General features: G+C 42.5%; 1 protein-coding gene across 5 annotated transcripts in view; it reads left to right on the forward strand.

The window, feature by feature from the left end:
- ZNF462 (zinc finger protein 462) overlaps positions 1-24786 on the forward strand; it is an 88891-nt gene that overhangs the window by 15301 nt on the left and 48804 nt on the right. For all 5 annotated transcript variants that reach the window (XM_030968795.1, XM_030968798.1, XM_030968799.1 and 2 more), the window contains exon 2: positions 24402-24652. In XM_030968795.1, coding sequence (XP_030824655.1) covers positions 24433-24652 — 220 coding nt within the window. In that variant the 5' untranslated portion in view covers positions 24402-24432. The remainder of the gene's footprint in view (positions 1-24401; positions 24653-24786) is intronic.

A 24786-nucleotide genomic window follows, 5' to 3' on the forward strand; every position in this document is an offset into this window, starting at 1 on the left:
TCTTCCACTGAGTTAGCCTGTTTCAGCAAGGAGCTGTCGCTTAAGATACAAAGCAATCTGCAGGGACATATGATCACACACACTGACTGTTTTCTCAGTCATCATGGATGCCTTATCGTTTCCTGTGCCTGTAATTAGGAACTGGAATTATTATCTGGTGAACCAGCAGGATCCACCTCCAGAAAGATGGACCTGAGTTCCCACCTCACAAACATTATGGTTGCAGAGAAGCTCTCAGTTGTGGAGGCTCTAGTAGACGAATGTCTGTTAGACATGGGCTTTTTGCCTTTTATTTTTGTCACAAGGATGGATGTGAACTACTGGGGAAACTCCTAATATATATATATATATATATAAATTCATATGTATATATATATATATGTATGTATATATGTATGTATGCTTACAGCAGTCATTCCTATTAGAAATTATGGAGAAATGCAAGCCTACCCTTGGCAATGATGTAGAGAGGTTTATTTTTTTTTATTGTTAGCTTTGTTTGGGTAAATAATGACTTCAGGATCTCTGAATGTTTAGTTTTGTAGGGATGCTGTCCAGAAGAAAGATAATGATAAAGAGATAAGAGACGATATCCACTTTTTATGAGAGTATCCGAAAACTAATATTAGTATCTGTATACACCTAGTGTCAAGATTTGGCTGTAGTTACATAGCTGGATAGTGATTTTTTTTTAATTAGAAAAGTTTACACTGCTTTGTGGTACATGACTGTTGAGTTATCATGTTATTGCAACAGTTATGTGATGGATATCAGTGGCAAACTTCCTTTCAATTAGAGTGCTGGCAAGTGTTTGCCTTTTATTTGTTTGAAAACAACTTGATCAGGCCATCTCTACTGCTTTGTTGACAGTATAATATGAATCAGAACTTTTTCTAACTTCCATGTTACTCATGGATTTCATTCTGTGGTGCTTGATGCTTCTCAGTCCTTAAAACTTCTCTTTAAAACTTGGGCATCTGTGGTTGCTTTGAAGTGTGGAATGTGATATTTAGTGGAAGAAACTGGTGTGATTGAGGTGGAACAAATGAAGATACCAGCAATGATGATGGACTTTTTCTTCTACTGGATTTGGCAGATGATGTTAAATCCATGTATCTCAACGAGATCAATGAGAAAGCAGGAGACAGGAAGAATTTAGGCAATTTAGGCAGACACTGACTTGCAAGGCTTAACAACAGCCCTTTTTTTTTCCCTAAACATTGCAAAAGCATGGAATTGACTCATCCAGACAGAGAGATGCCAAATCTTTATCTAGTGATGGTATCCTTCCCTAGAAACTCTACAAAGGCTCTGCTCTTTTCCTGTGAAGTTGTGGGAGCAGATTCATGGTGGAATGGGCTCTGCTCACGTCTAAGATGAGGAAATTCTTGGAGCAGGTTCCTGGTATTCAGTGTCTCACGCGTGACTGTGGATTGCTCTTCATCTCAACAACTGACCCAGATGCTTTTACACTCTGGGATGGCTCTTCAGAGTCTGTCACGTCCATAAATCACCTGCCTTGGACGACCTTGTGTCTTTAAGGAAAATCCTGTGGAACAGTTCGCTTCAACCTTACTGAAGGACACACTCTGAAGAGCCAGCTCATTAAGCGAGCTTTGAAGGGTGTGCTCTGCAGAGCAGCTTCCTGTTATTTGGTTAATGGTTGACCTAGTTCTACTGCCATATGCCTCCTGGAACGCATTCTAATATAAAATATGTGCTAAAGCAAGACTGGGATAATAGATGGAACATCAGAGCCTCTGTGGAACAGAAATCATATAATGCTGTTGCGTTTTGGAGGGTTATCATAGTTACTAAAAATGGCAATATCTTCATGGAACTGTGCTGATTCTGATGGCAAGCTCAGGAATGTTAAACTCAGCCACCCATGTTGGGTTTTTTTTTTTTCAGGCTGGCCTTGTACAAAAGGTTTGTATCAGTAATTCCCCCGTGCTCCGTGTGTGAAGCTAAAGTTAGGTAGTGAAGCATTCAGAGTGATATTACAGCTGTGAGAAAAGATTAGATTAGATTTGGCTAAAGGCAGGAGGATTTTTTCCCTGTGGTAGGTGTTTTTTCCATTGCAACCATGGATTAGCAAATTTTTTTTTTCCTTTTTAAATGCTGGCAGAAGCCAGAAATTGGTATTTGAGCTTTTTATCTGATAACAGAGACTGCATATTTATGTACATACTTACACTTAGGCAGAAATATAAGAAATTTGGAGGTGGTGGGTAAAATTCAACCTCCAGCCTGGGTGTGCTGAAGTTCTGAAGAACTTGACTGTCTTGTGTTTTCTGGTTGATTTGGTTTTGTGCCCTAGGAAGAGGAAGGATGTATGATAACAACTGTTTCCATAAGCAAGTGTGCATTATGGCAGAATAAGGGGAAGGGAAAATCAAAGCCACGTTTTGTAACCTCTTGAGAGCTCAGGACTCTCTATCAGTAGAGGCTGGCGATTTATTTTTCTTCTGGCAGTGTGGGAAACCAATCTGCTCAGCAGACAGCATCACGGTCGTGTGTTCACACAACCTGGCAGTGGCCAGCCTTTGTCTCTTGGGCTGCAGATGGCTTGCAAGCAGCCCAGGTCTGGATTCTGGGCAGAGGTATGTCACCACAGCGGTGGGGGTGGCTGGGGCCAGCCCAATTTGTCTGTGTGGGAAGCAGAAAACTGTCAGGACACGCAGAGGCAGCTGCTGCTGATGAGCACGAGGAGTGCCCAACCTTCAGAGAAGTGGTGGGAAGTCTTGGGAGTCACAATAATCTTGTGCCTCTCCAACTCCTTCAAGCCTGTTCAGGTGCTTCTGGTGGCTCTGTGGTCTTTTGTGTGAGGCTGGGAGTATTTTACTTCATTTGTGTAGGACACATGCAGCAACAGTGTTGTGCAGTTTCCACTTCTGCCTTAGCATTTAAGGATGAACTGAGCTTTTTGTAGGAGAGCTGCCTGGTGGAAAACAAAACTGCAACATTTTTAGCAGGATGCGGTGTGTTCTGTGAGCTGTAAATCATATTGGTCATGAAAAAAAAAAAGAAAAAAAAAAAGAAAAATCTCTGCGACTGACACAAGCACAGCTATTTGTGCAACCTGATCAGAACAAAGGATAATGCTTCTGCTGCAAGATCAGACAGATCTGACGTTTCAGCAGGCTGGGCAAATGAATGGCGGAAGTGGTCCGCCTCCTCTTATCCATTGTCTCAAAGATGCAGGCTCATGGAGAAGAAAGGGAGTTTGAATAGGGCTTCTGAAGGAATATGCTGCTTTGTGTTCTGTGGGAAGAGAGCAAGGAGGAGTTCTAGAAGTTCTCTGCATTGGCAGGCTGACAAGCTCACAATGGGAAAATGTGGCAGTGGACTGCTGGTGTTGGAGGAGCACTTTCCCTTCTGCAGCCTGCCTAGAAAATCTGATCTGTAATTAGGAAACTGGTGAAATGTTCCAGGCCTGGAATATGGGACCAAGTCTATCCTGAAGGAAGGTCAGTGGGTTTTTAAATCCAGTGAACTCTGACCTCCTGCTTGAGACTTCTTCTATAATTCTTTTCTTTTTTTTTTCCTTTCCTTTTTTCCTGTGTCCCCTCAATAGTCTGTGTGTTCCAGGATACCTCTCAGTTGTGTTCCTGATGGGATTCTTGCATAGGAAAGGCTGGACTGATCAAATTACTGGGACAGTCAGGACCTTCTGCTTGGGAAATTCTTGTGGTTTTTCGTGTTCCAGCTGTCAAATTAACCCAACTGGGATTTTAGTAGCAATCTCCCTTTTTAAAAGCATAATGAAGCCAAAGAAATGTGAGAAGGGAGAGAGCAGGACAGGGATTTTTGATAAACTGGGTAGAATTGAGGGTTACTTCACATTTCAGAACTACAATATATGAATTCCAGCCTCAAGGGGTATTTAATCTGAGAAATGGATCCTTTGGAGGGTGGGGGGTAGAATTTATATCAGTAACCTGGCTGGTTAGATTTCTGTATATTACCTTTTTGCATGGTCACTGGGACTAGAAAATGCTAGCAGTTATAGGTGCACCATGATCAGAAGGCTTTCATATGGAACCAGTTTTCTTTAAAATCGAGCATTCCTTGGCTCAGGGATCAACAGCTGTATTATTTTTTAGCCATGACGCTATTTTTCTTTAAGTTAATGGAGATTAGATTTGTGTCTGTGATAACAGAACCAGTCTTGGTCGTCCATGAGATCCCTTCTGCCCTTTGTTTTCCCACGTACAGCCTAGACGATGCTGTCAATCCAAAAGAGACATAAATTAATTCCACAGGATGTTGACAGTCCATCATCAGCATGCACTGGGAGCAAAGCTTGCTGCTTTAGAAGCCCACTTTAAAAAAGCACATCAGAAAGTCATCAGACTCTCCTGATTGGAAGCCTCTGTTGAAAATTTTAAATGTGTGATGGCCAGGCTGCCGTGATTGGCATGTTCAGTGTCCCAAAGCAATTGTGAAAATTCACAGAATCACAGCAAGGATCAGGTTGGGAAGTGACCATTGGAGATTTTTTGGTCCAACCTCCTCTTGTCTCTTTTCAAGAGGCAGCCCCAGCTCCCCCAGCCTTTCCTGGTGAGGGAGATGCCTCAGGCCCTTCCTCACCCCCACAGCCTTTGCTGGCCCTGCTCCAGGAGCTCTGTGTTCCTCCTGCCCTGAGGATCCAGAGCTGGACACGGCCCTCCAGAGGTGCCTCCAGGGCTGGGCAGAGGGGCAGGATCCCTCCCTGACCTGCTGGCAGTGCCCTCCCAAGGGCACTCCAGGATCCCCTTGGCCTCCTTGTCCCCAGGACACTCTGCTGGCTCAGGGACAGCTCTTTGTCGCCCAGGACCTGCAGGTCCTTCTCTGCAGAGTTGTTTGTGCTGGTGCTTGGGCTTATTCCTGCCCAGGTGCAGGACCCTGCATTTTTGCATTTCAAAAGGTTCTGCTGTGCCCATACCCTTGAGAAGGGCAGCAGAGCACTCCCAGTTTTGTATCATCAGTGAACTTGCTGAGGGGACACTCTCTCCCAAGCCACCAAACAATCATGGACCCAGTACCAAACCTTGGGGACACCACAAATTAGAGGACTCTGTGCCGCTGGTGACATCCTCTGAGACCTGCCCTTCAGCCAGTTCTCAGTCCACCTCACTGTTGCCTCTGTTTATTCTCAGCAATAAAAAAAAAAAGGCTAAAAAGCCATCCCAGAGGATGTGCCATGCTGGATTTGACCCAAAAACCACCAGCATGTGTTTCCAGCTTCTTTGACCTAAGGGGAATAATATTGGGGATGGGAAATAATACCACTAGTGTTGCTCCTGTATTCAACCATGGTTGCAAACTGTGTCTAAACTAAGCCAGTGTTATTTGGACAGAGTGATCAAAAATGTTTATATTCAAAAATGTCTAGTGGAAGGAGTTCATTGAGCTTTCCATACATGCCTGAGTGTGAGGACAAGGAGAAAAATCTCATGGTTGCATATAAATCTCTCTCAAAAAAAAAAAAAAAAAGGAGTATGAGCGTTCTCTCAAGTTATAAAGTTTTGGATCTAAAAGTGAAAGAACAGTATCAGCCTGGCACTAAGCAGAGATTAAAAGGTCAATTGTGTATCAGTGAAGGGTGCAAAATGATTTCTTACAATCCTCTGCTTACTCACCTCTTCAGGAAATAGGAGGGACAGCAGAGGATCTTGGCTAGGTTCAGAGATCCTGAGAAAAGTATCCTTTGAAGCTGTTACATTCCCAAATTTATATTGGGCAGATCTTATCTTTGTGGGATATTTTTATTATTTTCTTAGTAACATGACTCCTAGTAATAAGACAGCTGGACCAGGCTCTGCTTTCTGAAAATTCAGAGCACGGTGCCAGTCATAAAGCTGATAATTTTTTTTTGCCAAAAATAAAAAAAAATACTATATTGTGGCCTAAATCATGCGAAGCATGGAGGATTGGCTTGCATGAAACTTTAAATGACAGCAATGTGCTTGGCATCTATTAGGTCAAGCAAGGTGGATGTCTGAAGTTCCTGTGGACAAAACTTGAATTTTGGAATTTATCAATTACACTTAAAAGACTCCTGGGCTGCCATCAAATGTTCCCAGTGGAGCTGAGCTGAAGGACACAAATGACCAAAACATGTATTTGTACCATCTTTAGATCTACGTCTGACATACTTTGTGGTTTGGTTTTGTTTGGTTTTTGGTGTAAAAGGGATTGAGAATGGGTCAGTGCCTCAGGGATCATGCAGATGGAGGAAGCTGTTTTTTGCAGCTCTAGGAGAAAGGGACCATGCAAAAAGTGCAGGAGAGTCATAGATCTCCTTGGCCATTGGCTTTTCTGGTGTATCAGAAGACTTTTGGATCTTTCCAAGACTGAAGTAAGTAATGACCTTGCTTTGATGTATCAAACAAATAACACCAGTGTTGTGCCTTTGAGAGCCCTGATCCCAAAGAGATAAGCAAGGGTTTTCCTTTGTATCTTGGACCCATTCCATTCAAAACAAAAGCATCCCACAGGTCAGGCAAGAAGGGTATCTGACAGGATTTAAAGAGACTTTTCCGTTTTTTCTGTCTGTTTTCTATGCCAGTAATTTGTATTTTTTTATGTGTCAGACCTAAACGCCTGTCATTCAGTTTCTATCTGTAAAAGACAGAAAATGTGGAACAGAAAATGGTCTGTGACTCACTCAAGCCACTGTGTTGGCTTTGAAGCTTGTATGGACTTGAAGAAAGACTCCTGTCTTCCTTTTAATTAAAGAAAAAAAAAGTGATCCTGCAAAGTAGTAGATATTTAAAATTGTTGGAATAGCTAAGTGGACTAGGCTGGAAATGCTTGTGCTGGTAAAGGTCTGAAGCCTGGAAAATCGTGCTTCACCATGAGAGCTCTCAGGTAGTCCATTCCTCCCCTTCAGAGGTTTTCAGGAGTGCATTTGGAGGACTAAAAGGAGTCAATTTGCCTGCCTGTGTACAGTACCACAGGAATCTGGATAAAGCTGTAAAAAGATGTAGTGGCTGGAACCTGAGACTAGAAAGATGCTCATTATGTAAACAATTCCTAATTTCTAACTGAATTGCAGGGAAAAAAAAATTAAGACCTATTGGAATTTCTGATGGACTGTCAAAAGTTGTAAAGTGTCAAGTGTAGCTCCTTCGCAGATGCTCTGGTAGGAGACAGGCTTCATTGAGTTGTTTGTGGACAAATTGTGTAGCTGTGAAAGCTGAACCTTCAGCAGGAGGACTCCCAGCGCTGCTATCTCAATTTAGGGATTAAAGCCCCACTGATGAGAATCCTGCCATGTGGAGCTGCAGGGAGTCCAGGGAGGTGGTTGGGTTCTACCAGAATGTGCAAGAAGATTCTTGCACACCTGGCAAAGAAATGGGAAGCAAACAAACCAAATTAGGTGAGATGATAAGGCTGACTGTGGGTTTGTAGTTATCAGTTAAGGCTTTATTATTTGTACTGGGCATTCCTCCATATCTCCATTTTAGGCTTAAAACTATGGACAAGTGATATGCATTAGGGCTCTCCAAGTGGAATCTGTGCAGAAGGTTGGTAGAAGCTGCTTTCCTCTTCTCATTTTTCTGTTGTCTCTACCACAGAGGAAAAAAAGGAAATAGAATTTTTTTGAAGTCTGACAGAGCTACTGTAGATTTTCACACTGTAATTTCTAAAGGATAAATACATCCCCCAGAAGGAACATCTCTGGTTTCCTCTGGAATTTAGCAGCACTTCAGTCACCTCGAACTTTCGTCCTGGCTTTACAGATGGAAACCAGAGGCTTTTGTCCTGTAGTTACCATAGAGGAGGTTGTTGCACAAAAACCCAATCATAATTTGTCAACATGTCAGTTTCCTGGGGTAGCCTAACATTCTACTATAGATAGCCCAACCAAGCCATCTGAAATTATTATTAGCAGCAGAATTATTATTGTAAATGCTTTTCAGTAGATTTGAGGGTTTCAGCAATTTCAGTAGTAATTTGGTTTTCATTTTTTGGTAGTCATCTCTCAAAATCTTAGGCTTTGGTCTGTCAAGGGTGATAAATCTAGGAAACCTAGAGATTAGGCCATTTTGTGTTCTGTGCTTATAAAAAACTTCAACAGTTAGCACTGTCATCAGATCCTCTTTTTTGATAACTGATGCAAAAACAAGTCAGTTTCAGGGGAAAAATAGTTCATTAGCTTGGTTTTGAAGGTCAGCAGTAGAGGCCTCACTGCAAATGCTTCTTTTTTTTTTTTTTCTTCTAAACCAATTACTACAGCAGGATGAAGGAGAATTTTGATTCCCTAATTGACAGGTTGCTTTCAATTCTAATTTATAGTTTCAGTTTTAGAAGTGTTCTTTCAAGATTCAGAACTCTCTATGGCAGCAGTCTGACTGAAGGAGCTCTAGAAGCCAATGGGAGAAGAAAGGAGATAAGGAATGAAGAAGGGGGAGGATGTTGAAGCTGTTCCCCTTGTTTTTGGAATCAGTGACTCTTTTAACCTGTAAATAACACTCTTAATTAGTGATGTCCCATCATAAAATGCAAGTGAAGATAAGACAAGATATAAAAAGATTGCTTCCTCTTGACAAACCACTTTTTCTCCATTTCTCTCCCATGTTCTGTGTCAGATCTTTTCTCCCAGGCATGAGGTGCAAGTCCTTTTGTCTTCAGCTTGAACATTTCCTTTGTTCTAGTAATCAAGCCTACAGATATAGGCCCTGTGTGCTCAGCTGAAAAGGAAACAATTTTTTTCTCCTTTTTTGACAGTGAACCTTCACTGCTGAAATGATCCTGTAGTGCAGGTGGCTTAGAGGTACATGATATCAGTTATTTTGTCAGCTTTTGCAACACATCTGAAGGCTCTCCAGAAAGGGTGGAGAATAGCACCAGTCCCTGATTAGCATGTCTGGGTTCTGCCTCCTTCAGCTTCTGAAACCTGGGAGATCCATTGCAGGTTCTGCTTTCAGGTGAGGAGAAACTCACTCCTGTTTCAACCCTCCACTTCATGATAAAAGGCTGTGGTGAGCACTGATTCACACAAAGGTCTGGTCCTCAGCTGGGGAAAACTGGCAGAGCTCCAGCAAATTTCTAGAAATAAAAAACCTAGAGAAGTCTCTAAAACCACAGCAGTTGCTGGGGCTTGCACAATATTCTACAGCTTGCAACAATACAGCAGCATGAAGCTGGGATGACACTGATGGCTTAATATTTTTTTGTGATCTCCTGGGGTGTTTTCCTATTTTTTGTGAGAGCGAAAATCCTAAGGCGAGAACTTTGCTCCTGTTCTCTTGGTGGCATTGGCTTGGGTGGCTTTGTTTTTCTTTGAAAACTGATAGCAGAAGACTATCCAACCTTCAGGAGTGGAGCCATTATATGTGGGGCTGTGCAACAGGAGCCAGAGTTTAAAAATAAAACACCAGGCTGCCTTCCTGAGGATCCAGACATAGCAAACACACACGCACACACATACGCAGGACCTCGGCTGGCCACGGTTGTATCAGTTACAGAGCCCAGAGCAGCAGACAATGAGAACCAAAAAGGGAGCCTTGTTCCTCAAAAAGAAAGAGGAAGAAATACAAGGCTTTTGTAGCCTCAGATGCCAGTTTCTGGTGTGCACTGGAGGCCCCTCAGCAGCAGAAGGTTGAGGGACAGACAAGTGCCAGTCATTCCTGGTGATGTTTGCTGTAGGTCCTTCCCTGCCTTCTCTCTCCCACATTTTCTCTGCCCATCTGAGTAAGGGGGTCTGAGCTGAGCAGTTCTTTTTTGAGAATGTGCTCCTTCCTTAACAGAGAAAAGCACTGGCTTTTACATCATGCTGAGTGCTGAGTGACCTGGATGGCAAACACCTTCAGAAGAAAGGAAGGACCAACTATTTTGTCTTCAGAGCTGTGTTGCTCGCGTGTTGGACTGCAGATGATCAGATCATCTTTCTAGAAGATCTGAAGGCATACAGAGGAGATAGTGGATAGACCAGGAAGAATAATTTGTGGCAAGAAAGCAGAAAGGTATGGCTTAGTGCCAGGAATACAGCTTGGAAAGCAAGACAAGTTAGGTTAGAAAGGAATGGTCTTTTGAAAGAAAAGGTGACTCTACTCAGACAAACAAGTCTAAGAACCTAGGAAGATACAATTCTTCATTAATTATGAATGTGGAGAGGGATGAGGAAGGCGAAAGATTTAACCCTTTTTTGGCTGCTTCAAAGTGCTGATGTGATCTCACGCCAACTCCTGTCCAGGGTGGGAAGCTAGGGTACCTCCGGGGTCTGGGTGTGGAGCAGCTGGGATTGTTCTTCTCTCAGGTGACCCTGGCAGAAGCTGTGTGCAGGAGGCAGCTGTGTACAGCCTTACCTGTAGCCTGTGTGCCACCTCAGGTGTGCTGAAAGATTGGAGCCCATGCTTTTGACTGCATGGTGTGCCCAGATGCATCTTGTAGTAAATGCAAAATGAGTTTTCAGCCAGGTGTCTTCCAACTGCACCAAGAATGTTTGTGTATCTCAGCTGACAGCTATAGGCAGGAAAAAAAAAGAAAACCACCCAATGGAGGTTTTTCCTCATCTCTGCCCAGGCAAAGTAGCAGTCACAGCTGCCCATGACACACTTGGCTTTCAGCAGAGCTCAAGCTGGTTCTGCTCTGCAGACATAGGATGAAGCATGCTCAGTGTGCTTCCTTTCAGCAGGAATGCCAGCAGTATCTTGGATTACTACAGAGGCTGCTCTGTGTCTGTAAGCTCCTTTTGCAGAGTTTGGGTTCACATGAAATGGGATCAGGAGTCCTTGGTAGGCTGTGCATGGCTCTGAGCACAGAGCCTTTTGGAAAGATGTGTTTTCTCAGACATCCAGACTCTCAGTAGGGAACACTTATTTTATTGAAAAACCTTATTTTCAGAAAAACCATAGTAGCTTTGCATACTGGTTGAACATAGACTGAAGGTGATGTGTAGCCTAAAGGTTTTGTAGGATGTGATTCTCATACAATCTAAGCATTTAAAAAAAAATCTATAAAATACCTTTGTCTTGCTTGTGGTAATATACAAACAATGAAGGATAGGTGCAACTGTCAGCATGTGAAAACTAATTGCTTGGTTTGCTGCTGTCATAAATTTTGTCAGCCAGGGTGGAGTGGAAGTGTGCACATGCTTTGTGGCTCCAGCTAGCATGTGTGAAAGAGAGGTCTGATTAAATCAAACTTCCTCTTCCATGGCCTGAATATCTCCTGCTTAAAAAAAAGACATTAAGGAAGACCCAGAGAGTTCCTCTTGCAGGTATCTTTACGAAGGTGCTATAAAGGAGACTCTCTTTGATGACTGCTAGTGAGTATTGATGGGGTTTGGTCCAGATTATTTGATAGAACAGAATTATTATTATGTTTCTCATTATTTAGAAGAGTTTGGGAAGAAAAACTCAGCAGTTTGGGCAAAGACCTCTTAAGAAAAAAGCCTCTTAGATCACCCAATAATTTCAGTTTTTCTAGCTGCCAGCCCTGCAAAACAAATATTCTTCCTCACCCTCATAAAAAGCTTCCCTAAAAAAGCAGGTTTTTTACCATGTGCATCTTCCACTGCAGTGTCAAGTAATACGAGGGTTAGACCGTGTTAACCAACCCCAAACTCCATCTCCACTGATATTCTTCTCTGCAGCTCTGCAGACATTTTGCCGAGTTGACCTAAATTCTTCAGCAAAAGGCCTGGATTCCGTGCAGAAGGGTGGAAATGGCAACTCCAGCTAGAAAACAAACACAAAGATAAATAAAGATCATCAGTTGTATCCTTGCGTGTGGTGTTTTGATTTACCCTTCCTTCTGGAATTACAACTTCTGCCATGCTGGTGAGCTTTTATAATTTCTTGTGGAAAGTTAGTGCTGGGATTCCAGGGGCACAGGAAGGTAGTGTGGCACCACAGGGAATGGCTGGGGTCTGGAAAGCCACTTTGTGCTGCTGGCTGTGCCACAGACCAGCTGTGTGACCTGGAGCCAGGCTGCTTCACTTCTTCGTGGTTCTCCACCGCCAGGGAAAGGAAGAAGGCTTTTTTTGTGGTGCAGACTCACCCAGCTCGCTTTTCACACAGACAGAGCCCACCAACAAGTGTGGCCCGAACTTAGTGAGTCAAATAAACAGGTTGTGATTGGATGGAGTAGACTGTCAGTATTGCTGCCTGAAATACTTACAGATGTCTGACTTTTTGTTTCTTATCTGCAACTTGAAATCTTCAGCCTTCAGATTTCATTTCAAATTTGCAGCCATTTGAAAACCAGGAAGATACTTCAGCCTCTGCTGTCTCTGAGAGCAAGTCACTTCTGCTGGCCTTAATGACTTGTCTGTGATAAATGAATGGAAACCTGAAACATATGATCCTGTCTTTTGTCATGCTCCAGTGTTCCATAAACAGCAGAAGGGAAAATGAAATTTGCGCAGAACTGATTGTACACTTCTCCCATAGACACTTTGTCAATGAGGTCATAAATTAATGTGGAACTTTGACTCTGCCTGCATTCCTGCAAACAAGAACCCACGCCTGAATGAATGCTTGTTGCTTGAAGTGAATAAAAAAAAAAGAGCAAATGCCTCTTAGTCAAATGACTTTTAAAAGGGAAAAAAGTCTGGAGTGGACTGCAAACCACATTAGGTTCTTTTTTTCTTTTTTTTCTACCATACCATTCAAGGATGTTGGCTAAAAAGAAATCAAATGTCACAGAACACTCTTTGTATGAATTCTGGTGTCATGTATGCCTCTTTTGGGATGAAAGAAACAGGGAGGAGATCCACCTGGCTGGCACGTGGTGTTGCTGAATGCTGTGTCTGAAGAGCTGTTCACATAGCTGGACTCTTAATGCAAGGAGAATATGTTGTTTATATATGTGATTGTCCTTGTCTCCTCTCCATTTGTTAATGACAAGATTCACCCCGTCCCTTTCAACCACCATAAATTAATTTTTTTTTAACAGTGGAGTCTAACATAGGTCTTTGTGCTTTAGGTTTTGCTTTCTGGTTTTCTTTGCTTGTTTGTTTTTGGTTTTTTTTCCCTTGCTTGCTTGTTTCCATCTTTATTCCTTTAATAGGAACAAGAAAGAATTCTTTACGTGGTTCTGCTTTGAACTTAATCCTGCTTTATTTTAAAATTTTCTTGAGCTGGAGGATTCAATGACACTTAATCTACTGAAAGTACTTAGATGTACATCTTGGAAAATCAGCAAGTTGGGAAGGTTCTAAGTGCCTTCCTTTTAAGTCAAACTTGGTTCCTTTTTTTTTTATGGTTCTACAATAATCAGTAAAGATAATAGGAATTATGTACTCATTTGCTTTGGAACTGTGGAATGCAGCACATGTGCCTTTGTCATTATCATAGGTGAATTTACTTCATTGAAATCACTGAGAGCCAGAAAAGCCTTCCATTGCTTTCAGAACATTACTTCTGAACGTCCCCAGATTAAAAGGCAAGCTAAATTCCATAATTCTGTTTGTATCTCATCAGTCTGAAGGTTCTGTTTGGTTTATAGATGGATTTTAAACCACCACAGGGCTTCAGTCTTCTGGGTTTCTTTTGCATATTTTGAAAATTTTTTTTTCCATCTTTCTTAGCTTAAAAACATCTTACCCACTCCTGTCCACTTTTGCATGCAGAGTAAATGTCAAGGTTTGCCTAGCCATGGAGTTATTTAGACAGAGGCACTGCAGTTCCCTACAGCCTTTTTGGGTCCCAAAGCACATAGCCAAAAGCAGAATACCTGTCCTGAAGAGCCACTGTCTCACCAATTTTCAATAATGAAACAAAATAAGGGTTTTTCTGAGGCCAGGTCTTATTAGAAGACCATTTATTGGCCGTTTATTTAACAGTTCTCCCAAGGCTTGTCTTTATTGCTTCTTATTATACACAAAACCAAAATCCTGACAAAGCCTGAGTTGCCACTGTGCTGCCTTTCCTTGAATTTGTCTAAGAATCTTGGTGGAGTTTTAAGTGCATTTTGTTTTCTCCTAATTGGAGACTGTTCAAATTTTTAATAGGCACACATGTAAGTGTTTTTTTAAAATTAATTTTCCCAAGAATTCTCCTCTTTTAAGCCAGGAAAACTGAAAATCTCTTCCAGTCTCCTCTTCTCTGTTACAAAAACAAAGATTTGGGTGCAGATTCCAGGTTACTCAGTTGTTGGCTGATTTAGTTTTGCTTTCTTTTTTTTTTTTAACCTCAGGAGATACTTTTTATTTTGACAGCCTAGTCTTGAACAGAGCTTTCCTTGTGACGAGAGACACTGGGGGTTAAATATGTAGTTTGGCAATTGTTTACATATTCTGGAGTGAAATTTTTGCTTCACTTTTTCTTTTATCAGGTGTCATCCTGTATCTTTAAGGCCACATGAGAATGGTTCTTCAGAAATAAGAGTCATCTTATGACAATGGAGACTGATTATTTTGTTCTAAAATTAGATTTTGTTACCTTCCTAGGTAAATTTAAACACTCAAAGATTGCTGAGTTTTAAATCATTAAGTGCAGAGCATTTGCAACAGCTGAAAAAAAAAGGTGTTGTGTAATGGACTTGAAGAAGAGAAAAAAAACTCTTAACAGTTCTGTAATGTCCACATGTTTGCAAGGATTGTAGCTTTTGAAGGAAGCAGTTGCTTATAATCTAAGCCCTTATTACAAAGAAAATCAGGACTTTTTTTTATTCTTTATGATCCATTTCCTGTTTGAATATTTCTTAGGAGAAAGAAAAAGAAATTGGGTGTCAGTGGCTGACCCTCAAACAGCTTATTTAAAGCAAAAAGAATTAAACTAGGACAGAAGAACTCCATTAGGAGCTTCAATTTCTTACCATTTTTGATACAACTGAGCCATAGTACTAGATTTCTCCTTAATTTGAATGCATTCATAGTAGTCAGGGACACAAGATGTTTATTACTGGAAAGACATGAAATAAGGTTAACAAGAGGTTGGTTGTGGTTTCTTTTTTTTATTTTTGTGTGGGAGATTGTTCTTAATTGTTACCTGCATAATGAAGTATATTTTATTTACAGACAGGGACTAACTGCTTTTTCCTTGTTTTAATGTAATAGTTTCTAATTCCTCTTTGATTAAACCACTTTCTGGCTGGAGAACTTTCATTAACCCTGGTTGATCCACAAATGTTGTGATCCATAATTGCAGGATCACTCAGAATTCCCTTTCCTCCAACCCTGAAGTGCACTGTAGATGTTCCACTTGGTTTCTTCTAGAGCCTGTCTGCCATCTATGTATCACATTAATGATTATGATTATGAGCCAGAGTGCTATTTTAAGACTTGAGCTTTGTATTATTACACCAACTGCAAAAACCTGATTCCTGGAAGGAGTAAGTGAGGGAAAATGGGGAGTAAAAGGAGCAAGTTTCTCATTTGGACCCAGGATATTGCACTCATAGTGCACCTCAATATGCAATCCAAAGGATTATATCTATATCTGAAGTTGTTTGGGACAAATAAGTTGTTATTTTGGGCAATGTGTTACCAGCAACTTGCTCCTCCTTTTCTGCAGCATCCTTTCTCAGCTGGCAGGACCAGCATCTTGCTGCCACCATCACAAAACAGACAGAGGACTTTCACTTGCCCAGGTGGACAAGAACTGTTGGGAGGGGTTTTCAGGGAGAAAGGTGTCAGCCTAATGGTAATCACTGGTCTGAGATCTGTCAAGCGCTGGAAAAGTATATGTTCTTTCACCTGGGGCAGAGATGCTGGCTGCCGTCCTGCGTGTCAGTCAGCGGGCAAATAAAACTGGGTATTCTGTCTGGTATTATAAATGGGTCAGTGATGGATTTGTATTACCTGAGGAAATGAACTGGCGGACAGAGAAGCTTCTGCTTGCTGCCCTGCAAATGTCAAATATAGCAGAAAGCTTGGGGGAAGGGGATGGATAGCTGGAGACAAAGGCAGTGTTAAAATAGCCAGGGTGTCAGTGGAGCTCCTCAAACAAACATGTGCTTCTGAGGGGTAGGCTGGGAGAGCTGAACAATCTTTAGGCTTTGTTAATCAGCATTTTCTTGCCCTCCAGCAGGGTTTTAGCAGTGGATCTTGCTTTATAATTGGAGTCATGCATGAGGTGGGCTTGTATGAGGTGGTGTGCTGCTGCACTCAGCTTTGCTGGCTGGTACAGAACATGAATTCTGGTGCTTTGGTTTTGTGGGGTTAAAAACATTCCTCTGAAAGTCCTTTTCCATCCTCTTCACAAGCTCTGTTGTACTTTTAAAGTACTTCTGGAGCACACAAGATCTCTGGATGGACTGAGGGAGAGGGTTTCTTACTCCCCAGGGTCCTAAGGAAGCTGAGCTCTTATGGGTGTGACAGACAGGCAGAGGGCTATGGCTCACTTGGATCTGATCCAGGCAATGTTCCTTTGGTTCCCAGCTGCCCTGTGAACTTCTCTTAGCGAGTCTTGAGTGACCAAACAGGGTAACAGGGTGCCAAATTAGGGAAGTGATCTCTGGCTGGAGGATTACTCCTCTCACCAGCCAAGTTCAATCTTTGTCACCACAGCTCCATCAGGTCCAGTTCAGTTTTTGCACCTAAAGGAGGAACATGAGTCCAGAAAAACAACTTTTGACATACATCTTTCAAGCTTGTGATATTTGGCATCACATTTTTTTTTAGTTGGGAGGCCCAAAGCAGAGCCTTCTCCTTTTGCATTTGTGGTTTCTGAGTGCTAGTGACTCGGTTTTCACCTCTGTGACTACACTCAGAGCGCCTGCATGTGTTTTAAACCAGCTGTGTTGGCTGGTCTAATCTGAGATCTTTTAAGATTAAAATTCTGTGGCCCCTAAAATAATCCAGCAGTTTCTGTGTTCCCATGGTTTAGCCCTGTCACCAGTTCATAAAGCTGTATTTAACCTCTGTAAAAATACTGTGCTTCTTGTAAACTGAGATTTGGTCCTCTTTAAAGCTCGCAGCACTGCCAGCCACCATGGAACGGGGCATGGGAGTTCAGGGTGAATGGCAAAATTACCTCTGAAGGCACTGGAGGGTGTTTTAAGGGCAGATGGCTATCAGGAGATAATCTCTTCTCTCTTCAGACTTTGCGACTGCTCTTTCAGTCCACGGTCCTGCATGGAGTTTGTCATACCTGCTTTGCCACTGGCAGGACCCCCTTTTAAACAGCTTTTTCTGGCAAGGACGAGGTCTTTGCTGCGGTTGTGCCAAGCTGAGGAGCCTGCTCCTCCCCTGCTCCTTCCAGGGTGAGGCTGGTAATGCATCCTTTGTGTGAAAGCTCCTGGAAGGTATTTGCAAATGCATGAGAAGGAATTAGGTTGTTTTCTGGAGTACCCGGGCACAGGTGCTGCCGTGTTCTTCAGCACCACCTACTGACATCTTCTTCCTCTCCCTCAAACTCAGCACACACCGGGGTTTTGCACCTCTTTCTTACTCGAAGTAATTAACAATACACTCTTGGCTGGAAATTAGAAACCCCAGACCCCAGTGCATTCAGTTCCATTGTGCCATATGGGGAGCACTAATGAGCAGCGTACAAAAGCCAAGCTGCTTGGCTCTGGTGTCTGTTTTCCTCGCCTGGGCCAGCCCTCTTGCCCCTTGTGTCTGTGGAGAAGAGCACTGAGGGGCTGTGGGTTGTGTTGGGGAGGTTAATGACTTGGCTCATGTCCTGTTAGTATGGGAATCAAGTGGCAAAACCACATTTCTGCTCAGAATTTTTGCACCATCCTGTTTCACCTCCCTCTTAAACTAGTTTTGTGCAGCAAATTAAGTATCATACTTAATAAGGGAGAAAGTCCTACTCTGACCATCCAGTTGCTCAGATTCTCATATACATATATTTAGTGTCTTTCTGAACTCTGTAGGGATTAATAACTTGCCATGAAAGTAATTCAGAAGATCAGAAGAACCCATCCTAGCCTTGCTTGGAGCAAGAGCATTTAATGTTTGAGAGCCTTTCTCATCAGGGAAGTTCTTTATCCTCAGACTCTGTTGCCTGTGCTCTGTATCATATACTGCCTCACAGCTAACCCAAAGGAAAGGGACAAAAAAGGCCAGAATTGTAACTTGTATGACAGTCTAAGTTTGTCATTTAATAAGACTGTGGCATTTTATTTGCAATCTGCTTTTATTTCAAAAGTTTGAAGTTTGAAAGTACCCTTCAGGCATTCAGATGGCCTCTTAATGTATTTTTTTTTAAAACAGAACAGGTATATATGTAGACCTCAGGACAGAAAAATAGAGAAGAAACATTATTTGTGAGAAAATAAGGAGTCATCAGCACTTAGGTAGCTTGAATCAGTAAAGCCCTAGAAGCAGACAGATAGGTGCCACTATCTGTGATTCTCCTTTCACCTTCTTCTAAAATCCATGGTGTGCCTTTATCCTGCTATGGTCTTACAGTGAGATGGCTAACAGGTATTAATATTCAATAACTACATTTTTCTGGGGTTTTGGATTTTCTGTTTATTTGTTTTGCCTTTTTTCCACCCCCATTTTTGAGAAGTCATAGTCGTGGGGAGCCAGTTGAGTTGATAGCAGTATATCAATCATTTGGACCCATTTAATCTCATTTATGTGAGAGGTTCTGTGAATCCTTGCTTTCTTGAATTAAAAAAAAAAAAGAAAAAGAAAACTCAACTGTGTTTCTGGCAGCAATGAGAATCATCTCTTCCATGAGCTTTAAGAATAATATGGTTTAGGTATTTTTTTAATGTAGAAGATTTTGCAAGCTGTGATAGATTTAGTGTGGTATTAGTGTCTGTATTCAGGGACATAAATAAATATCTACTGTATGGGGTTAGCCATTCTATTTTCCAAGACAGGGAGATTTCTGAAAAGTTTGGAAGATAATGTAGAAAGCATGTGTAGAAGAACTCCTTTTGTGAAATCAGATCTGAAACCCACTTCAGGTTCAAACAGTCTTTCAGGTAGCTGGATAAGGACATTTTGGGAAGAAAATGAGTTTGTGTCTTCTCAGTTTAGATTGGTTTCATCATTGATTTGTACTGAATTTTCAATAGTAAAGTTCTTCCTGAAAGTACCTTACATTTTGATATACATTTCCAAGTAAGTAAAGGGAAATTTTTACTGGAAGAATGGAATCACAGGCATGAGCTAGTGTATCTCTTATGTCCTTAGCTGTTGACTTTCAGAATTGAAAAAACAACCCTAAACTGGATATATGGAGATATTGATAATTAAAGCTGTAACCAGTGACAGTTTTATCATTAATTCCTTCACCAGAAAATATGAAGCACAAAGTATGTATATTATGGAGTTGCAACCCAACCCACGGAGTTCTAGCAAAATCTGGTTGTATCAAATAAAAATGAAAAAAAAACAGTGAAAAAAATGGTGTTTCAGTTTAGTTTATGTTGTTACCAGCTCAGAGAAGTAACTCCAAAGACAGTCCTCAGAGGACCAATAATACCAACAGCTTGACTGGAATTCAGTCATTGAAAAAGATCTATGAGTTGAGTAGGTTTACCTGACTGTAGTTGAGAGTTGAATTTATTCTCTGAATTCTTAATTAATTATGGGGTTTCCTTTCCTAAATGAAAGGAGAGGTTGGCTCCCTCCAGTTGGAATAGCCTTTAGGTTTCCAGCTTCTCAAAAGTGTCAGGTTTTGCATTACTCCTATGATTTTCTTTGTTTAGTCCTCATTTTTGCTGTTGTCACCTTACATTATAAAAAGTGTTTAAGAAGAAAAAAATCAGGGGCAAAAAAAAGCCCAAAACCCCAAATCCAAAGATGAGGGCTACAGCTCCACTGTGCATGGGCTGAACCTGGCCAGGAGCCCAGGCAGCTGGGCTGGAAGGTCCTGAGCACAGCTGTAGGCACTGGTATAAAACCCAGGCTTCTCTAGCAGGGAAAAAATGCCTGAGGTGTTCCTCATGGGAATTTTGAAAACTTGTCTTATCTGTAATTATATGCCAGCAAATTTTGTTTCCGTAGTGTTTGGTAGTTAATTTCTGGAAGGGTGGGGAAGACTGGAAGAACCTCGAGAACCACGGAGTCCTCATGTTCACCCACTAAACTGTGCCCCCAAGGTACACATCCACCATCTTTTAAATACCTCCAGGGAGGGTGACTCAACCACTTCCCTGCTCCAAGCTTGGGGGAAGAGATTTTCTCTTCAGCTCCACCTTTTTGCTGAGTAAAATGAGTGCCCTGAGTGCAACCTGCAGTTGTAGGGACAAAGCGGGCTCTGATCATCTGATCAGAGGAAGGGCTGGAGAGCTGGAGATGCCTCTGTTTCACATGCAGTGTTACTAATGCTGAGCTGGAAGCTGGTGGAGTGTTGTGTGGTCTGACTGACCTTTTTAGTTGTGGTTGTGCATGTGCATATTCTTAACTTGGAGAAGCTCTGCTGACTCCATCTCAAAATATAACGGATGGGTAGTCAAACCACAGAAGCTCAATTTTTGAGGTCAGTGCCTTGGGCTTTACAATTAATTTTGTATTTTGAAGCTTTAAAACCAAACTTAAACATAATGATTTGTACTACTTTGGCTGCTGCCAAATTCTGTAATTACTGTTGTTCAACAAGCACAATTATCTTTTGTTTTGGATTTTTAAAAACCTCAAAATCTAATGCAACTGTGTCTCAGATGTTCTCAGGCGTTTATGAGTGTAGAGAAGATGCTGTAGACGATTTGAGACCACCTCATGTCTTTAAAACGGTGGCTTTGAGAATCTCTGCTGCCCAATGTTTTGAAAGCTTTTTGCTCGTAAGAAAAATGAGAATACCACCATATTTAAGAAGACGTTGTAAATGCAAATTAGCCAGACAATGGCATTTTAATAATGTTTTGTGAGGTTAGCATTGCATTAGTAAGGGTATTTTAGAAGTCACATATTTATACACAAAGTTGTCTCAAGAGATTGCTTGTGAATATGTTCAAGGACTTCTGGGATTTATGGATTCATTTAATGGTGGTTTTGTTTGGTTGCTTCAGGTTTTTCTTCCCACACTTCTGCTGCTGAGTTACTACATTTGGTAACTCCTGTCTCACTCCACCTCCATTTCCCCTCTAAATGTTTTTAACTGAAAATATAAAGGGTTATGGAATGAGTTAGCTTAGCTGACCATGATGGAGATGTGTGAACCTTGCTTTGTCTCCATGGCTTGGGATGTGTCCTGACTGTGTTTTAACATCTGCTCTTGAAAATGCTCTTTGCTCTTTTCACCGGGTGAGTCTCTCCTGGTGTCACGTCCCATGCGGACAGAAAGGAAGAAAGATGCACATTGTGTTAAAGTTTCTTTTGATATATGAGCTCAAACTGGCAGTGTGTGTTTTTAGCCCTTATGCAATGGTGGAATTTTAAAGAGCATGGAAATGGTGGAGCAGAATCCCTTATCGAAGGCTTCATCTGCTCTCAGCAGGTGATGGGTGGTGGAAACATCACACTGAAGTCCTCTCAGCTCTACCTGAACTGAGGTAGAATGTTCCTCACGGGAAGAGCAGCAAGATTAACCTCTTCTTGAGCTTGGTGCTGCCTTTGTGGTGCAGACCCTGCTGAGATTGGAGCTGGAACCCATTGGAGAGTCTCCTTAAATTCTGTAATCAGCAGCTATTAATGATACCTCTCAACACAATGGTCGGTTTAAGCTTGTGTAGACAGCAACCAGCATCCTCAAGGATGCTTTCTCCAAGCAACACTGCGTGCTGGAGAAGAATGAAGATGGTGGTGGCTTTCACCTCTTGGAGTTGCCCGGATTGTCCTTTTTTTTTTTTTTCCATATCCTCAGCGTTGGTCTCCCTTCTGGTTTTCTATTTCATAAGCTGGCCTGAAGTTTTCCAAAAGAGACAGAGCTCAGAGCGTTTTGCGGTGATGTTTCTCAAGGGTCTGTAGTTTTCAGGGGGCTGAGGGGGGCGAGGGCTGAGGGGACGGGAGGGGAGGAGAAGAGTGAGATTTTGTGTGTGCGCGCCGTTGTTTTTCATCTCTTCCACACAATGGAGCTTTCAGAGAACCTCTCTTAAAAGGCATAGCTACAGCCTTTGTGTGAAGGGTGTGTCTGCTGGCAGGGTTTGCTGATGCAGACAGGCTGGGTGGTGATTAACAAAGGTCATTAGACTTTGGAATCTGGCAGGGCAGTGGGGTGGTGTGTCTACTGCGCCAAGCAGGAGAGCTCCCCAGGGACAGGCCCGGCTGCAGCCTTCCCGCCTGCTGTCCCCCCTCACTCCCCCGCGCCTCCTCCTCCTCCTCCTCCTCCTCCTCCTCCTCCTCCTGCTGCTCCTGGGAGGCTCAGCTGCATGTCGCCTCTGCCTGTAGGACAGCTTGGACCAGTGTCTGACGCTGTGAATTCAGCGTTTTGTGGAGCCACGTTTTGTCATCCATGGGACAGGGGAACCCAACCCTGAGGAGATGTTTTGGGGGAAACCCCAAAGCCTTCTGCTGAAGGAGAGAAGGTGCAGCTCTGAGGGAAAGGCGCAGGGGGAGGAGAGCAGAGACACGACTTTGGAAGGCAAGCCATGCAGGAGAAATGTGAGGGAGATGTGATTCTGAGGGGTGGTGATTTTTAAAGCATCACCTTGAGGAGGAGGAGTTCAAAAAGGGTGGGGAAGAAAAAAAGAAAAAAAAAAAAAAAGAAAAAGAAAAAAAGGCTGGTGTGCTTGAGCTGAAGCTGAGATAAGTGAGGCCATGTTGTGCACAGGCAAGGAGCTCCGAGGCTCTGAGTGCAGGAGTTGTCTGAGCTAAAATGGCTGCTCCCAAAGCTCAGAGGACTAGGGCAGCTTAGTGAGTCTTAAAGCTTCAGTGACGCAGGGGCTCATATCTCTTGAAAGTGTGATAAACACATTCAGTGGAGCTGTGGCTTGTTTGGCTGAGATGAAAGGACTAAGCTTGGGGGATGGGTAGTGAAAACTGGATGATCTGCTTTTCTGTGAAGTGCTCTAAATGCAGGAGTCGTCTGCTCCATGGAAAAATTTGTTTTCAGGTCTAATGGACTGTGCTAAAGGAGACGTGGGGTGGGGCTTCATTCACTGCTGTAATTTGATCCAGAGCAGATAGCAACCTCTTCCACACAATTTGGTCTGGTGCTTGGACATAAAAGCTTGAGTATCTCGATTATTGTAACTTTGTTAGCTGAAAAGAAGCTGGTGCAGCGTTCATTTTCTTTATTGGTGGTGAGAGGGAGTGGGGGGAGAGAAAGGACGCTGTGCAGCCTGCAAAGTACTGTAGGTAAATGTGAGGAGAGGACTGTCCGGAGTTTGACCAGCTAGAAGTTTATTTTCCAGGCTATCAGAAGAAGCATTCTTTCATCTAAAATCCTGGTGCAGTACCCTCTCTTGTTTCTGTGACTCTCTTGTTTCTGTGAGCATTCTCCTCACTTTGTTAGGTTGCTTCCTTCATACTCCACACACAACAAACACATGGGATTTAAATTGCTGTGTACTGCTGCTGTGTCTTGGACCTCTGAAATGCTCCATTTGTCATCCTTTTCCAGCAGATGCATGGAAGCTTAAAGAGGCAATTGCTGTATTAGCATAGGAAGGTGGCTCTTGTGCCTGAGCACTGCACACAGGGTAGGAGGGTCTAAGTCTTTTGTTTGGCTTGTGCTTTGTGTCTCCTGTCCTTCAGGGCGACAGCCCTCTGTCGCAGGATTAATTGTCACAACTGAACCACTGTTCTTCACTCTGTCTTGTGTTGCTTTCTACTTGAAAGTATGCAGGGCTTTTGGATAAATCAGGGAAGTCATAATGGCTCTTGAGTCTTTGTAACTCATGTTTCCATTGTACTTTTTCAGTATGGTTATTCCCGTTGCTGTCTTTTTCTTCCTCCGGCTGTCTCCATCCCCTAGACTGCTAAAGGCACAAAGGTCTTGTCCCTAGAATAGACTGAAATGAAACTGTAAACATTTTAACAAAGAGTGGAGGTGCCCTTAAAAGCTTGGTGGAAGTAGGGCAGAGCAAAGTATTCTGCCTTGGGTTTGTGTAAGTATCTAACCTTGCTGTTAGGTCTAGGTTTTCAATATCAGGACCAATAGTAGTATGCTATGAAGACAGATTTCTCCCTGTGGAAGCTTTTGATGCATGGTACTGAATGAGGCAGGACTTGGCAACTTCCAGGAAGCTTAGAGTGTGTCTCCTGAAGGCAGAAGCTGCTGTTTTCTGATTGTAGATTCCAGTGTATGACTGGGAGTAATGTGCCATTTCTCTACACATGGGCTGTGGTCTTTGAACAAGATCAAATTCTGAAAAAAACAGCCCAATGTAATGGAAAAGCCAAGAGGACAAAGTCCACTGGATCAGTAGTCACTTGTCAGAGAGTTGAGTCAGCAGCTTGTGAGCTACCTAGATAGGACTTCTTGTGGATCTGAGCAGACGCTTCTTAATAGGGTAAGGAAAGGTTGAGTTCCACGCCGCTGTGTTTGTGGAATCTCTGCATGTGACTGAGTCATCAAAAGCTTGGTGTTACCTTGGTATTCCCAGGATTTGTTCCAAAAACGCTGCTGTAAACTCATACCGTTCTTCTTCTTCTTCTCCTGTTTCTCTTGCAGATTTTTCTAATGTAAAAGATTATCCTGAACCATGGAGGTCCTGCAGTGTGATGGCTGCGATTTTCGAGCTCCATCTTACGAAGACCTAAAAGCTCACATTCAGGATGTTCACACTGCTTTCCTGCAGCCAACTGATGTCTCTGAGGAGAGCCCTACCCAGCCAAGGTCTGGTTCCATCAACGCCAGCAACCAGACCGAGGTTGAATTTTCTTCTGTAAAGGATGAATTCGCAATTGCAGATGACATAGCAGGTAAATCTCAACTCCAAGACTGATCTCAGCTCTTAAGATCTCAGCTCTTACCCCCCTATTTTACATGTGTCTTACTTCAGTGTGTTTTGGTTTCTGTCTTAATTGTGGCTTAAAAATATGCATTATCTTTATGG

Source organism: Camarhynchus parvulus, chromosome Z (assembly GCF_901933205.1).
Source record: "Camarhynchus parvulus chromosome Z, STF_HiC, whole genome shotgun sequence".
NCBI lineage: Eukaryota > Metazoa > Chordata > Aves > Passeriformes > Thraupidae > Camarhynchus > Camarhynchus parvulus.